At 55.0% G+C, this 14,443-nt stretch overlaps 3 protein-coding genes across 6 annotated transcripts; 2 read left to right on the top strand and 1 right to left on the bottom strand.

The window, feature by feature from the left end:
- The first annotated feature begins 76 nt into the window (after positions 1-76).
- C20H8orf82 (chromosome 20 C8orf82 homolog) lies at positions 77-1,517 on the top strand. Its single transcript, XM_006989374.4, has 3 exons — positions 77-238; positions 685-733; positions 936-1,517. The coding sequence occupies exons 1-3, from the start codon at positions 77-79 to the stop codon at positions 1,379-1,381; spliced, it is 657 nt and encodes a 218-aa protein (XP_006989436.1). The 3' UTR covers positions 1,382-1,517.
- Positions 1,518-1,684: 167 nt separating this feature from the next.
- Positions 1,685-8,390, top strand: Lrrc24 (leucine rich repeat containing 24). The gene is made up of 5 exons (XM_006989373.4): positions 1,685-1,791; positions 4,938-5,187; positions 5,388-5,666; positions 5,783-5,951; positions 7,335-8,390. Exons 2-5 carry the CDS (start codon positions 5,005-5,007, stop codon positions 8,270-8,272), a joined length of 1,569 nt encoding a protein of 522 aa, XP_006989435.1. The 5' UTR covers positions 1,685-1,791; positions 4,938-5,004; the 3' UTR covers positions 8,273-8,390.
- Positions 8,391-8,522: 132 nt separating this feature from the next.
- Lrrc14 (leucine rich repeat containing 14) lies at positions 8,523-14,443 on the bottom strand. Of its 4 annotated transcripts, none has more exons than XM_016007635.3 (4): positions 14,218-14,443; positions 10,556-10,909; positions 9,778-10,362; positions 8,523-9,674 (listed from the first exon to the last, which is right to left on the bottom strand). In XM_016007635.3, the coding sequence occupies exons 2-4, from the start codon at positions 10,882-10,884 to the stop codon at positions 9,107-9,109; spliced, it is 1,482 nt and encodes a 493-aa protein (XP_015863121.1). In that variant the 5' UTR covers positions 10,885-10,909; positions 14,218-14,443; the 3' UTR covers positions 8,523-9,106. The 4 variants fall into 4 exon arrangements, with proteins under 4 accessions (XP_015863121.1, XP_015863122.1, XP_006989434.1 ...); XM_016007636.3 differs by having other exon boundaries at positions 14,143-14,435; XM_006989372.4 differs by having other exon boundaries at positions 8,657-9,674; positions 13,580-14,435.

Raw genomic sequence — 14,443 nt, 5'->3', positions numbered from 1 at the left:
CCGAACACGTGCTGCCGCCGGAACCCAAAGCACCAGGCGCTGGATCGTCTGTGTGACCTGTTTCCGGTGTGGAAGGATGTGGCCTCCTTGCAGGTCACTGCGCAACTTGGCTGTAGCCTTGGCGAGGTCGCGGGGAGCTCGGGCCTGCAGTGGGGACGAACGTGTCTCCTACACACAGGGCCAAAGCCCGGAGCCCAGAACCCGCGAGTATTTCTACTACGTGGATCACCAGGGCCAGGTGTGCCTGGCGCCCGACAGAGGGAGGGGTCCCGAGGGAGCTGGAGAGTCGGCCTGGGGCGGGGAAGAGTTCTAGGGCCGAAACCTAGGAAGGAATAGGTGCTGCGCGTGGTGGTGAACCCGACTTTCAAAGCCCAGGCTGGAGCCGAAAGCCCAGAGGCCGCCGCTTGCACGGCATCGCAGCCCCGCCCCACGCCGGCTTCCTAGCACCAATCCCTGAGCTGAACGCTCGCGGTCGCTGGAGGGCAGCGGCGGTCAGGCGGGCTTTAAAAGGGGGGGAAAAGGGGGTGCAGCGCTGGAAACCTGTAAGTAGGCGTGAGCTAAGTCTGCAGGGCCCTTCCACATGCCCCTTGAACACGGTATACAGGAAAGCAAGAACAGCGACACAGCACTGGGCTCAGGGCTTGCTTTCCGGGACTGACTGTCCACTGTCCCTTCTGTCTGCAGCTTTTCCTGGATGACTCCAAAATGAAGAACTTTGTCACCTGCTTCAAAGGTACCGCTGGCGGCACTGCTCCCTCATGCCGCTCTCCCTCCGCCCTTCAAAGCCTCCAGCTCCCCCTCTCCGCAGGCAGCTCCCACCCTCGGGGGGTGGGGGGGCCGGCAGCCCCGTGCCACTGCTGGCGTGCCCAGGAAGAGCAGCCCGCCTGGGAAGCGTGCCCACCGAGCGTGCACAGTCGCGCCTTTTGTTCCCGCAGACCTGCAGTTCCTGGTCACTTTCTTCTCCCGTCTGAGACCTAACCAGAGCGGGCGCTACGAGGCATCCTTCCCCTTCCTCTCTCTCTGCGGCCGAGAGCGTAACTTCCTGCGCTGTGAAGACCGCCCGGTGGTCTTCACGCACCTGCTGGCCCCCGACAGCGCGGCCCCTCGCCTCTCCTTCTGCGGCGGCGGCGAGGCCCTGGCCGTACCCTTCGAGCCGGCTCGCTTGCTACCCCTGGCGGCCAACGGGCGCCTGTACCACCCGGCCCCGGCGCGCGCGGGCGGCGTGGGCCTAGTGCGCTCGGCCCTGGCCTTCGAGCTCAGTGCCTGCTTCGAGTATGGGTCTGGCTCCCCCGCGGTCCCCTCTCACGTGCACTGGCAAGGTAGCCGCATCGCCCTCACTATGGATCTGGCCCCGCTGCTGCCCACTGCCCCGCCGCCCTGAGCCTCCGGCTGAGACTGGGTGGGGAGGGTTAAGGCAAATACTGGGCTTTGTAGTACTCGCAGGTTACCCCCCGGTCCCACGGCTCCAGGTCGACCCAGATGTCCCCTGTCACCTGCCGGTGACTGAGTGCGCGTGCGCGCAAGAGGCGCTTTGGGCTTCCTTAGGCTGGCGCTGTCCAAGGTTCTGGCGCGGCCCTGCTATCCTCGGTCCCTACCGAGGTCCTCTCTCCGCCACCTCTAACCCTTACACCGGCCTTGCATCCCACGGATTGGCCTGCGCTGGTCACGTCAGGCGGGGCGGCAGGCGCGCGTGGGCCGGTGCGCGCGTGCGCGCCCGCGCCCACCCCCCGCCGCCGCTTCTCCAGTCTTGCCGCCGCAAGCACCGCGGGGAGTCGCTCGCCCCTGGAGCAGGTGAGGGGGATCCTGGCCCAAGGTCACCAGGATTGGGGGCGGGATCGGGGCCCTTTAGGTTCTGACTGCAGCACCAAGGAAAGGTCAGGCGATCTGGCTGCGGGGAGGGGATGGAAGCCACGCCCTCTACGAGCAGGCTCGGACTCACTGGGGCGGGAGGGGGAGGTTAGGGGAGGTAGTGCTGGTTCCAGGCGTCTGGTTGCAAGGGCTGCCAGAGACCTCAGCTGGGGCTTCGTGCTGCGCCCGAGGGAGGACACAGGGCTCCTCTCCACTCATCCTCTTCCCGCCTAGATGAGCACCCAGGAGACTGACGCCCCGCTCCTGCCTAGGATTAGGGGGTTCACGTTCCGATGAAAGGATTTCTGGGCTCCTCTAGTAAGGGGCCCTCGTTCCTGTCATGGCTGTCTTGCACTGATGCACATCTGGGCGACTGCATGAGCAGCAGCTCTGATCCCTAGTGCACAGATCAAGGCTTTGCAAATGAAGGCTGGACAGATGCGCAAGGTCTGGAGCCAGGGACCAAGCCGTGATTCGTGCTCCGGGAGATTAAACCCAGAAGCCTAGCAAACATCCCAGCTTCTTGGGGCTCCACATGTCCTGAGATATCTAGGAACTGCCTTTGCCTGCGCCAAAGCTATTCCATTAAAACTTTACTGTTCTGCTGCCTCATCTCTATTGACTCTAAATGGCATAGATGTAACTTACAATTGGTGCAAAACTGAAACAAACACCAAGGCCACCTAGTGCAGTTCAACTTGACACACGGCAAGGAAGGAGACCTAGTGAATGAGCAGGTGCTAAACGCGGCAGACCGTGCCAGTGAGGAAAACGGTGCACCCTCTCTCTTATCCTCCTTAACTTTAGGAAAGCACGCTTCTCTGCCTTGGTACCACCATTAAAAACAGCATTGTGCCTAGAACCAGACCCTAGTCCTCCTGTCCCTAGGGTCACAGGCACATGCAATAAACTACTGTAGAATGCATTTCTTGATAGTTTCAGAGGTCACTGCTCCTGTATTGTACTTAGGAAGCTAGATACCCAGTAGGCATGATAGGAGTGAAATTCAGGAGTGTATCATGGCAGGAGACACTGAGGTCAGTTCCCAGAAGGAAGGGGGAAAGGGGTGGGCAGATGGTGGCCTAAGGCTTCCTCCCACACCCCAGCCAGGACACACACCATTTACTCCAAAGATAGAGGCTCCTTGGGAACCAGCTTGTGGGGCTGGGGGACAGGCTCTTGGCCTATGAACTGGTTTCTCTGTCTTACCCCTCTGTTCTCTAAACAAAGACCCGAGAAAGCTAGGTGTGATGGTGCACACCTGTAACCTTGCCACTTGGGAGCATGAGCAATAGCATCTCAAGTTCAAGTATAGCACAGGCTATATAGCAAGACCCTGACTCAAAAAAGCTAGAAGTGACAGCCAGGTGTGATGGTTTAGGTCTTTAATCCCAGTACTAGAGAGGCAGAGGCTGGTGGGTCTCTGTGAGTTCAAGACCAGCCTGATTTACAGAGCGAGTTCCAAAACAGTCAGGGCCACATAGAGAAAGACCCTGTCTCAAGGGGGTCTTGATGGTTAAGAACACTGGCTGCTCTTCCAGAGGATCCAGCTTTGATTCCTAGCACCCACATGGTGGCTTACAACCATCCTAACTCCAGTTCCAGGAAATCTGATGTCCTTCTGACATGAGGGCACCAGGCATGCATGAGATGCACATACATACATGCAGGCAAAACACTCATATGCATAAAATAAATCTAGGGACTGGAGAGATGGCTCAGGGGTTACGAGCAATGGCCGCTCTTCCAGAGGACCCGGGTTCAATTCCCAGCAACCACATGGCAGATCACAACTGTCTGTAACTCCAGTTCCAAGGGACCCAACATCCATGGCAAAAAACACCATGCACATAAAATAAAAATAAATTAAAAAAAATCTAAATGAAAGTTTTTTTGGAAAAAAGAATTAGAAGGAAGCTGGGCATAGTTGACACGGGCCATTAGTGTCAGCGCTCAGAGGCGAAGACATTAAGAGCTCTGGGTCTTGAGGCTGTTGCGGTCCACATAATAAATTCCAGGCCACCCCCCGAAACACAGTAGACCCCATTTAAAAGGAAATAAAAAGTATGAGTTACCTGAGGAAGAAGCCTAACTCTTAAGTAAGCTGTCCACTCACCTCCATCCCTACAACAGGAGGATCACGGACTGCACCGAGCAGCCCCTCAAATCATGACAGATGGACCATAAGGTGGGGTTATGTGGGTCAAGGTCAAGTGGGGCTCCTTGCTCTTGTGACGGGGCACAGAGTTTTCTGCTCAGAACTGAACTTGATGCTGATGCCAGTACCCACAAAGTGAGACCAAGGGGACATGCCTGCCCAGATCCTGCTCTTTTTGGCCCAGGCCTGGGTTTGGGCCCTGGACTTGGCCAGCCCAGGCAGTCCCCAGGCCTATAGTATGTGCTGTTGCATCTGGGAACAGGTGCAGGTGAGCCAGGCGGTGTCCTGCCGGTGAGGAGCAGGAGGCTCTCGGGGCACAGGAGGAAAGCCAGGGCTAGGTAGGGACCTCAGAGAAAGAGTTTTGTTTTGTTTCCCTTTTTCAAAATATTGTTTTCCCGCATGGGGGGGGGGGGTCATGGAGGTCAAAAGACACCTTTGTGGAATCAATTCTCTTCCATCAGGCTTACCAGGCAAGGGCCTTCACTTGTGCAGCCATCTTGCCTGCCTTCATACAAATTTTACCAAGGGAAGAAATCAGGCTTTAAAAAAATAAATAAATAAAAAAAAAAAAATATGGAGCCTTAACTGTGTAAACCAGTCTGGCCTCATCTCATAGATATCTGCCTTCCTCTGCCTCCTGAGTGCTGTTCTTAACTTCTCAGAAGTCACACGGGGGTTGTTTGTAGACTTCCATCCGTGTTAATTAGTTGTTTCTTACTTTTGTTTTATATTTTGAGACAAAGTCTCACTGCAGTCCAGCCAGACTGGCCTGGAACACTCTGTCTAGGTCTAACCTTGAATTCACACCAGGCCTGCTACCTCAGCCTTCCCAGTGTTGAGATGAAAAGCGTGACCCACCCATGCCTGGCATTTCATTCCTGCCCATGCGCTGGCTGGCTGATGTTAGCACTGGCCTGCTAACCTGTTTCAGGAGACACATCCCATTCTGGGTCCAGTCCCTGCGGGAAGCCACAACTTCCCGGTGGGGCTCTTCGGAAATGGCCTCAGGGGTTCCCCCGCTGCTGCTGCTACTTCTGGGGTTGCTGTTGCTGCCGCTGCTGCCCGGACTCCCGCCCCGCGCCACTGGCTGTCCCGCCGCCTGCCGCTGCTACAGCGCCACAGTGGAGTGCGGCGCCCTACGGCTGCGTGTCGTACCACCGGGCATCCCCCCAGGGACGCAGGTGGGCACTATGTGGGACTGGAGGGTCTTGGGTTGGAGTAGTGGGCTACAAGTGCCCACCGCAATGGAGGAGATTGTGTGGGCATCAGAGGGGTGGTGGAAGGTCACTAGGGTGCAGAGGTAGGCATGTGGAATGGTGAGCTCCACGGGAATGGGGCATGCCCCACAGTGAAGTAATCCTCTCGTCCCCACAACCTTCAGACGCTGTTCCTGCAAGACAACAGCATCGCGCACCTGGAGCAGGGCGCCCTGGCGCCTCTCGCTGCCCTGCGCCACCTCTACCTGCACAACAATACCCTTCGGGCGCTGGAGTCCGGCGCCTTCCGCGCACAGCCACGCCTGCTGGAACTGGCGCTCACCGGCAACCGGCTTCGGGGACTGCGCGGCGGGGCATTTGTGGGCTTGGTCCAGCTACGCGTGCTTTACCTGGCTGGAAACCAGCTGGCGAAGCTGCTGGATTTCACCTTCCTGCACCTGCCGGTGAGCGACAAATGCCAAAAGTGCGGGATCTTGCTGTGATGTCAATGGGGGGGGGGGTCAATATTGTCTAGCTTCTCGGGGTCCCTTTTCCTGATGCTCTGCTGTCCCTACTTCAGCGACTGCAGGAGCTGCATCTTCAAGAAAACAGCATTGAATTACTGGAGGACCAGGCCTTGGCTGGGCTTTCCTCCTTGGCCCTGCTGGACCTCAGCCGGAACCAACTGGGCACCATCAGCAGAGAGGCCCTGCAGCCTCTGAGCAGCCTACAAGTCCTGCGCCTCACAGGTAACTTCCTTTGGCCAAGGGTCTCTTCTTGCACCAGTAGGAAGAAGCAGGCTCAGGTACACAGGGGGTCCCTGTTGTCAGATGTGGTAGGAACAGAGACCACTCCACACTGTGGCCACATCGACCTGGGGAGTTCTCTCAGTTTTTTACAGACCCTGACTCAGGCGGAGCCAGGTTCTTCACTTCACTGCAGAAAAGAATTTCAGAATAAGCCAAGATGTAACAGAGTTGGGGTTTATTAAAGGGGACATTAACAGAGGGTTAAGACAGGTGCTGTGGACGAAAGACACACAAGGGCACTGGTGTGGAGTTTACAGTCACGAGCGCCTTGACAGCAGCCACATACACTGGTTTTGATGGCTTCAGAAGTTACATCTCTAAGGATGGTTAAAGAACGTAAGTGAGTTGGGTACGGTGGTGCAAGCCTTTCCTTCCAGCACTCGGGAGGCAGAGGCAGGAGGATCTCTGGGCTCAAGGTTACTCTGGTATACAAATCGAGATCCTGGACAGGCAGGGTTACACAGAGAAACCCTGTCTGGAAAATAAAACAAACAAAACTTAAGTGAGACCATAGGGTGGTTCCTCTGCCTTGGATGGTGTTACAGATGATAGTGCAACTCCCCAGGAAACAGGGGTTGCGGGGGGAAGATGCCCTTACTGTAAACAAAGGTTTAGTCTTGTGATTCCCCCAGAAATTACCTACAAAAGGAGTGAGGTCATTCTTGAAGATCATATTTATATATGCTTGGGCCTTAAGTATGGTTCACTGCTACTTGAACATTCTATATTTAAAAGGAATATTATTACGTTGGCAATCTTCAAAGCAAATGTTAATTGTGCCGTAATCCTTGAGTCTCACTTGGTGAGAATCTTCAACCGGATTCTATGGAGACTTCCTGTGTCCCTATAATTTCCCCCTTCTGTCTTGCCTCACTATGGCAGTCCATGGGCATTACTCTGCAGGGTCACACCAGAACCTGCAGCCTTGGTAAATGACCACCAGGGGGTGCTGGTAGAGTGCTCATGCACCCTACCGTGTAAGGAAGACAAGTACCAGTTCCACAGAGTAACTTAACAGAACTGAGGCTCCTGCAACTCGTCATCAGAGGTCAGGCAGGCAAAAACCTGAGAGTGGATTTGACAACAGGGTTTCAGTGCGGCTGGAATATGCAAGGACGTGGAGGCTTGCAAAATGGGACTTCAGAGAAGCTGATGCTCTTTCAGGAACTGGGATCTGGGATCACACACACTCCTAGGAACTTGGACTGAGGGAAGAGGTGGTAAGGGTTCTGGGACTCCATAGGCATCTGTAAGAGGTGGAAAAGGGCTTCTGTCTGGATCAGCAGGACCCCATCTACCTAGGTTGTATTCTGCCCTACACAGAGAACCCATGGCGTTGTGATTGTGCCCTTCACTGGCTGGGCTCTTGGATCAAAGAGGGGGGCCGCCGGCTGCTGAGCTCCAGAGACAAGAAGATCACATGTGCAGAGCCCCCTCGCCTGGCGCTACAGAGTCTACTAGAAGTATCTGGTGGTAGCCTCATCTGCATCCCTCCCTCTGTGAACGTGGAGCCCCCGGAGCTCACAGCTAACCTGGGGGAAGACCTGCAGGTAGCCTGTCAGGCATCAGGATACCCACAGCCCCTGGTGGTCTGGAGAAAGGTGCCCCAGCCTCGCGATGGCAAACCTCAAGCGCAAGCCCAGCTGGAAGGTGGGACATCGGGCCTGGGTGGGCATGCGACCCGTGACACCGGCAGCGGCATGCTCTTCCTCACCAACATCACACTGGCTCACGCCGGCAAGTACGAATGCGAGGCCGCCAATGCTGGGGGCAGAGCGCGTGTGCCCTTCCATCTCCTGGTCAACGCGTCCCGGCAGCAGTCACCGCAGCCACCCGCCCCGCAGGCCCCGGCTACACGCCCCGTGGGACACGAGCCCCGGCACGAGACGGGCAGCATGGCCTTCCGTGCCCTGGGCCTAGCAACGCAGACGGCGATCGCAGCGGCCATCGCGCTGCTGGCGCTCACGGCGCTGCTCTTGGCTGCTATGATCTGCCGGCGCCGGCGCCGGCGGAAAAAGGTGCCTGCGCCGCCGGGGGAAGGCACACTATTCGTCAACGACTATTCAGACGGGCCTTGCACCTTTGCGCAGCTCGAGGAATTCCGCGATGAACGTGGACACGAGATGTTCGTCATTGACCGTTCCAAGCCCCTGTTCGCAGAGGTGCCGCCCGAGGAGCCGCCCGAACAAAACCCTCCTCCCGAGGGGCTCATGTCTGGGCTACGCCTCCCTCCACGCGTCGCCTATGAGATCCATTGCTAAGCCTGCCGCGCGGGTCAGTGACGTGGGCACTGGGGATTGGCCGGTGCAGCCCTGCACATGCTCATTAGTAAAGTTGAAGCCGCGCTACAGCGCTGTGTGTTGGGGGGGCTTCAGGTCGGGAATCGCGCTGCAGAGGTGTGTGTGCTGGGGTTGTCAGGTCGGGAACCGGGGGTCTGTGGGTGACCGGGGCCGTGGATAAGGTGTCCCCAGCCGCCAGCTCCGGCAGTCCACGCTGGCTCTGGACACTAGGACTAGCGTGATAACAAAGTGGGGCCAGTAGCTTGGGTGATGCTTGGCAACTTGCCATGATGAGGCAACACCAGCAATGTAGGCAAGTCTTTCCTATCCAGTTAGGACACACACACACCACAAAAAGCCCATAGATTCACGTTCCAGATACTGCACATTTGTACCTTGCTCACACCCCACAGAGTCGGGTAATGGAGTGTCTCAGGTGCCAGACAGGATACACAGCATGAGGCCCCAGACTGCATGGGGTACTCCCAAAACTCCATAAAGCAGATCATCCTAATCTCTACCTCATCTACTGCACTCCTTCTAAGGGCCTGGGATGTGCCCAGGGACTCTTTTCTGCAGAGAGGCTGCCACCCAGAAGAGCCATCAAGTGCAGCCACACAGGGTGAGGGAGTAGCGTCCTAAGAGACCAACAGTCGGCCAGACAGGTGGGAGCAGGTGAAGGATACTGCAAAACCTGGGTGACTCAAGGTACACCCAGGAGCAAGGCAAACTGCAGAGAACCTCAGAAAGCCTTGTGTCGGGCCTCCAGCAGAGTCCCCAAGGCTCTTGTCCTAGCCCTCATCAGGACCCTGGAGATCAGAGGCTGAAATAGTCCGCAGCCAGGCGCCCATAGATGTCTGTGGTCCAGAGCACGTGGGCACGGCCTGAAGCTAACAGCAGCTGATGCAACTCAGCTTCTACTCGGGCAAACTTCTCCTCATTGATGGAGGCTTCCAGAAGCACCGAGGCAGGTGGTGGCCAAGGCAGGCCCTCGTAACAATCCACGGGGAAGGGGTGCACCACAGTGCGTAGCTCGGCCTGCACCACAGAGTCCCGAAGCAGCTCTTTAAGGCCTGCCATAGACAAAGGGTTGCCATAGAGACCAAGGTAGCGGAGACTGGCACATCGAGTCAGGGTGGGCAGTGTGGCCAACAGCTGGGCATCAGCAAGCTGGCACTCCGTCAGCTCAAGGTGCAGCAGCGTGGCCGCGGCAGCCTGCAACAGACCCTGGAAGGGTGTCAGCTGGTTCCCTGACAGGTCGTTGCCACTCAGATCCAGCTTCTTGAGGTGGGCCGCATGGGAGCTCTGGGCCAAGAAGCGGAGGTCCTCAGGCAGCAGGGCACAGAAGGCCAGCTCGAGGCTTTCCAGGGGGCTCTGCAGGGTGCTGCAGGGACAAAGGGGTGACAGACACAGGGGTCGTGGGCAGGTAGGCCAAGGGGAGTGTCCTCACAGAGAGGAGGGGCAGAGCAATGGCAGAAACCACTCACCTGAGCAGTTGATCCAGCCTGCCTGAAAGGAGAGAAGAGCCCATGCTGAGCTCCCGGAGACAGATAAAGCGGCCCATCTGGGCCAGGAAGTAGCGGAAGTTGTCCTCGCCGTCCACAGAGGGCTGCCTCGAGTCCCCATGCACATAGTGCAGCCTCAGGCTAGCTAGGTGCTGAAAGCGGGCCACGTGTGGGATGATGACGGACAGGCCACGCAAGCCCAGGTTATTGAAGCGCAGGTCTATGCGGCGTAGACAGCCTGCGTCTAGAAGCTGCAGCAGGGCCACAGTGTTGCGCATGGGCAGATCCTCAGCCCAGAGGTCCCGGCAACAGAGCCGAAGCGGGCTGTCCACACTACTCTGGAGGGCCTCACGAAGGAACGTGTAGGAGGCCCGGTTTACCCGGAGGTCTACGCGAACTTCCACAGGGGCCGGTGACAGCCCTGGCTCAGCAGTCCCACCCTGCTGCTGGGCAATACACGTTCTGGCTACAGCTGCTGTGCAGTCCCACATGCTCATGGTTGCAGGATCCTGCTCCACACCGTCATCCAGAAGACCAGTCATGTCCAGTACCCGCAATGCATGCTTCCTGGGAACAAGGACGGCCAGAAGCGGGGAATGAGGGGGCAAGGCCCACATCCCTCCCAGCCACCTTATACAAAAGCAACCAATATGACAATTCCCATCCTACGCTCTTTCTCACCTCAGGACCACAGCCTGGCGCCAACTCAGTGAATCCTCTCTGTACCCCTAGCCCGTGGGCCCCTCGGATAAATGCATACCTGCAAAGGGGTTGCGTGCCAGCCTCCTTTTCTGGAGTGTGAAGCCGGGCAGTCAGGCCCAGGATCACAGCCTGCATGCTCTCTGTGCTGAGCCGCTCCTGCAGCAGGGCTCGGCTGCAATGGACACACTCTTGCAGCAGCTGCTGGAAGCTAAGGAGCGGGAAGGGCCATGTGTGCACCAGCTCTTGAAGTACAACCGTCTTCTTGTCCATGAAGGCCACCTTGAAGAGCAGGGGGAAGAGTTCCCGGGGCAGCAGCGGCAGGGCCTGGCAGGCAGCCGGCTGGCACTGGAGCACCTGCCGTGTGCTGAGGAACACAAGCGTGTGCATGGTGCTGGACTGGGCAGACAGCCACCTGCAGGAGAGGGATCTTCATTAGGGAAGACGGTACCGGGCCACACCCTCTCCACATTATCCGTGCTACAGAAGCCCACCACGGTGTCTGACATGGAGTTGACAGGGGAGGAGAGTTGCACGAAGGAACACTTCTTTGGTTCGAGGCAGGGTCTCTCTGTGTAGCCCAAGCTTATCTTGGACTTGAAGCAAATCTCCTGCCTCTTCTGGGATTACAAGCCGGTGCCATCACTCCTGGCAGGAGTAATCCCTAGGACGTTCTTAGAGCCGTGCAGAGTGGACAGAAGACGAGTCCATACCGCAGAAGCCCGGGAAAAGCAGCCGTCCAGCAGAACATGAACAGTAGAGCACTGTCAATAACCTGCTGGTGTGTGGCCTTCTGATGAACAGTTGTTGCCCTGCGGGGCCCAACAGGGATACTTTAGGCCGCCCAAGTCACAACTAGGACTCAGAAATCCTTTCTCAAAAGTAAAAGAAGGGCTAGGCCAAGAACTACAAATGGCTGAAAGACATTTAAAGAAATGCTCAACATCCTTAATCATCAGAGAAATGCAAATCAAAACGACTCTGAGATACCACCTTACACCTGTTAGAATGGCTAAGATCAAAAACACCAATGACAACCAATGTTGGAGAGGATGTGGAGCAAAGGGAACACTCCTCCACTGTTGGTGGGAATGTAAACTTGTACAACCACTATGGAAATCAGTATGGCGGTTTCTCAGAAAATTAGGAATCAAACTACCTCAAGACCCAGCCATCCCACTCTTGGGCATATACCCAAAGAATGCTGATACATACCATAAAGATACATGCTCAGCTATGTTCATAGCAGCACTATTTGTAATATCCAGAACCTGGAAACAACCTAGATGCCCATCAACGGAAGAATGGATGAAAAAAATGTGGTACATATACACAATGGAGTACTACTCAGCAGAGAAAAACAATGAAAGCATGAAATTTGCAGGCAAATGGATGGAACTAGAAAATATCATCCTGAGTGAGGTAACCCAAACCCAGAAAGACAGTTATGGTATGTACTCACTCATTGGTGGATTCTAGATATAAAATGAACAATCAGACCACAACCCATAGAACCATAGAGGCTATATATATATAGCATGGAGGTCCGTAGGACGACTGTGGCATATAATAAATTTCAGTTTTACTCAATTATTGAAAAAAAAAAATAGCCAAATGAATGGAAACACATGAACTATGAACCAAAGACTGAGGGGCTCCCAGCTGGATCAGGCCCTCTGAATAGGTGAGACAGTTGATTGGCTTGATCAGTTTGGGAGGCATTTAGGCAGTGGGACCAAGTCCTGTGCTCATTCCATGAGTTGGCTGTTTGAAACCAGGAACTTATGCAGGGACACTTGGCTCAGTCTGGGAGGAAGGGACTGGACCTCCCTGGACTGAGTCTACCAAGTCGATCACAGTCCTCGGGGGAGGACTTGTCCTGGAGGAGATGGGAATGGAGGGTGGGCTGGGGGTAAGGGGAGGGCGTGGGAGGGGGGAGAATAGGGGAACCCATGGCTGATATGTAGAACTGAATGGTATTGTAAAATAAAAAATATATATCACAAAAAAAAAAGATAAATTAGATATAAAACTTTAAACTCATAAAAATAGGATAGGTGATAGAATATTTTCTTTAATTGTGCCAAATACAAATAGATTAGGTATTATAACTGTAATTCTTGCTTGATAACTATTTTGTTATATGTAATTTTACTATGTTAAAATAAAAACCTTCTTTTTGATTAGACAGAAAAGGGAAAAAAAAAAAAAAAAAAAAAGAAGGGCTAGGCATGAAGTTGTACACCTTCAATTTCAGCACCAGGGGAGGCAAGAGGCAGGTGGATCTTGGTGAGTTCAAGGCCCGCCTAATCTATTTATCCATACATAGTAGCATCCTATCAAAAAAAAAAAAAAAAAAAAAAGGAAAATAAGGGACTGGGGATTCCTTTCAGTATAGTGCTTACCAAACAAAAGTGAGGACCTGACTTCAGATCCTAGAGCCTATGTAAAATCAGGGTTTGGGTAACACACCTCTGGAAATCCAGCATTGGAGTCAGCATAAAACAGGAAGATCTTGTACTTGAGTTCTAACAGCTTTGGGTGTTTGTTTGTTTGTTTGTTTGTTTGTTAGACAAGGGGTTGAGAAACGGCTCAGTGGTTAAGAGCATTTACTGATCTTCCAAAAGGCCCAGGTTTGGTTTCCAGGACACACATAGTGTGTCACAGCCTCCTGAAGCTCCAGTTCCAAGGGTCCGATGCAGGTGCCCTTGCCTGACCTCAGAGGGCTCCTGTATGCACATGGCGTGTGCACATACACTCCGACATGGACATACATACACAACTAAAGGGAAGTAAATACTTTTAAAGTAAAATAGAGCCCAGGCCTCTCTTCCCATCAGCACAAGAACGGATGGAGGATTTCCACAGAGCCAGTGGCCACAGCCTAACCCTCCATATAGATGTGCCCTGGGATTTAAGGAAATCAAAGCACAGCTTACAAGTGCTGGGATTAGATTTTCTAAAAAGATCCCCAGCACAGATGCCGTGCAGCCTATGAGATTAGGCCATTAAGTGTGAACTCCAGAGATAACAAGTTTTCCAGGATAAGTAGGCCCAGAAATCCCCGAGGAAAAGTAACTCTCACCCTCTATGGTCTTTGCCTCCTATTTGGGAATCCTCTCTTCACTGAGAAACCATTGTACAGAGAGACCACCAAGTCTTAAATGCATGGAATTCAGAAAGATTCATGCCGGAGACTGTCGAAGCATTCCAGATGAGAAGCCACATGCAAAACACCCCTAAGGCCGAAGGATTCCTGATACACAGGGTCATTATACTTCCTGTGGGCCAAACACCTTACCATCAGAACCACATTACAGCCCCTCACCCTGTAACGGATTGGAAAACTAAGACCTACTACACCTTGTCCAAAGTTAGCGCACCGGACAAGGGGTGGGGTGCAGAAAGGCTGTAGAACTCCGGGGTCTGCTTGCTTCTCACATCTTGAAAAAGTCCTTCAGGGACAGGTCCCTGGGAAACCCCGCATGACTATCCTCGATCTGGCCTCTACCTTACTGTAATCTCGCCAGGACTGCCTCGCTGTCAAAAGAAGAAAGCAGCCGGCCTGGCCTCCAAGCAAGGATTGCTTCTGGGGGTAATGCCGCACGCCCAGATCCTTCAAGAATCAAGCCCGGAACCTCAACTAACCCAGGTGAGCATGTTCCTTGCAGGTGGAGAACATCCTCACCCGCCCCTAGGTCGCCCAGCTCTTGCGGGGCTCACCCGGGCCCATCCCCGCGCAGCGGCACCTCCCGAAAATCCGCGGCAGCCCCGGCCTTCAAGCGCCAGCCCCCGTCGATGCGGCCGTCCAAGCGCCGTGCCCCTTACGGCTGCCGACTCTTCGCCCCGCTCGGATCCCTGCCGGGCAGCCCCAACTCATCCGCACCGCCCCGACAGCACCAAACCCTCCAGCCCCACCGCTAAGCCTCGCCCAGCGCCGCGCAGCAGC

This window comes from Peromyscus maniculatus, chromosome 20 (genome assembly GCF_049852395.1).
Source record: "Peromyscus maniculatus bairdii isolate BWxNUB_F1_BW_parent chromosome 20, HU_Pman_BW_mat_3.1, whole genome shotgun sequence".
NCBI lineage: Eukaryota > Metazoa > Chordata > Mammalia > Rodentia > Cricetidae > Peromyscus > Peromyscus maniculatus.
This window is presented reverse-complemented; position numbering and strand designations above follow the sequence as displayed.

Excerpts from the sequence above, each read along its gene's own strand:
- C20H8orf82 (XM_006989374.4), top strand. The coding sequence starts at position 77 with ATGTGGCCTCCTTGCAGGTCACTGCGCAACTTGGCTGTAGCCTTGGCG. Across the intron at positions 239-684 it reads ACGTGGATCACCAGGGCCAG|CTTTTCCTGGATGACTCCAA; the intron begins GTGTGCCTGGCG and ends TTCTGTCTGCAG. Across the intron at positions 734-935 it reads CTTTGTCACCTGCTTCAAAG|ACCTGCAGTTCCTGGTCACT; the intron begins GTACCGCTGGCG and ends TTGTTCCCGCAG.
- Lrrc24 (XM_006989373.4), top strand. The coding sequence starts at position 5,005 with ATGGCCTCAGGGGTTCCCCCGCTGCTGCTGCTACTTCTGGGGTTGCTG. Across the intron at positions 5,188-5,387 it reads GCATCCCCCCAGGGACGCAG|ACGCTGTTCCTGCAAGACAA; the intron begins GTGGGCACTATG and ends CACAACCTTCAG. Across the intron at positions 5,667-5,782 it reads TCACCTTCCTGCACCTGCCG|CGACTGCAGGAGCTGCATCT; the intron begins GTGAGCGACAAA and ends TCCCTACTTCAG.
- Lrrc14 (XM_016007635.3), bottom strand. The coding sequence starts at position 10,884 with ATGCACACGCTTGTGTTCCTCAGCACACGGCAGGTGCTCCAGTGCCAG. Across the intron at positions 10,363-10,555 it reads GGCACGCAACCCCTTTGCAG|GAAGCATGCATTGCGGGTAC; the intron begins GTATGCATTTAT and ends CCTTGTTCCCAG. Across the intron at positions 9,675-9,777 it reads AGGCTGGATCAACTGCTCAG|CACCCTGCAGAGCCCCCTGG; the intron begins GTGAGTGGTTTC and ends TTGTCCCTGCAG.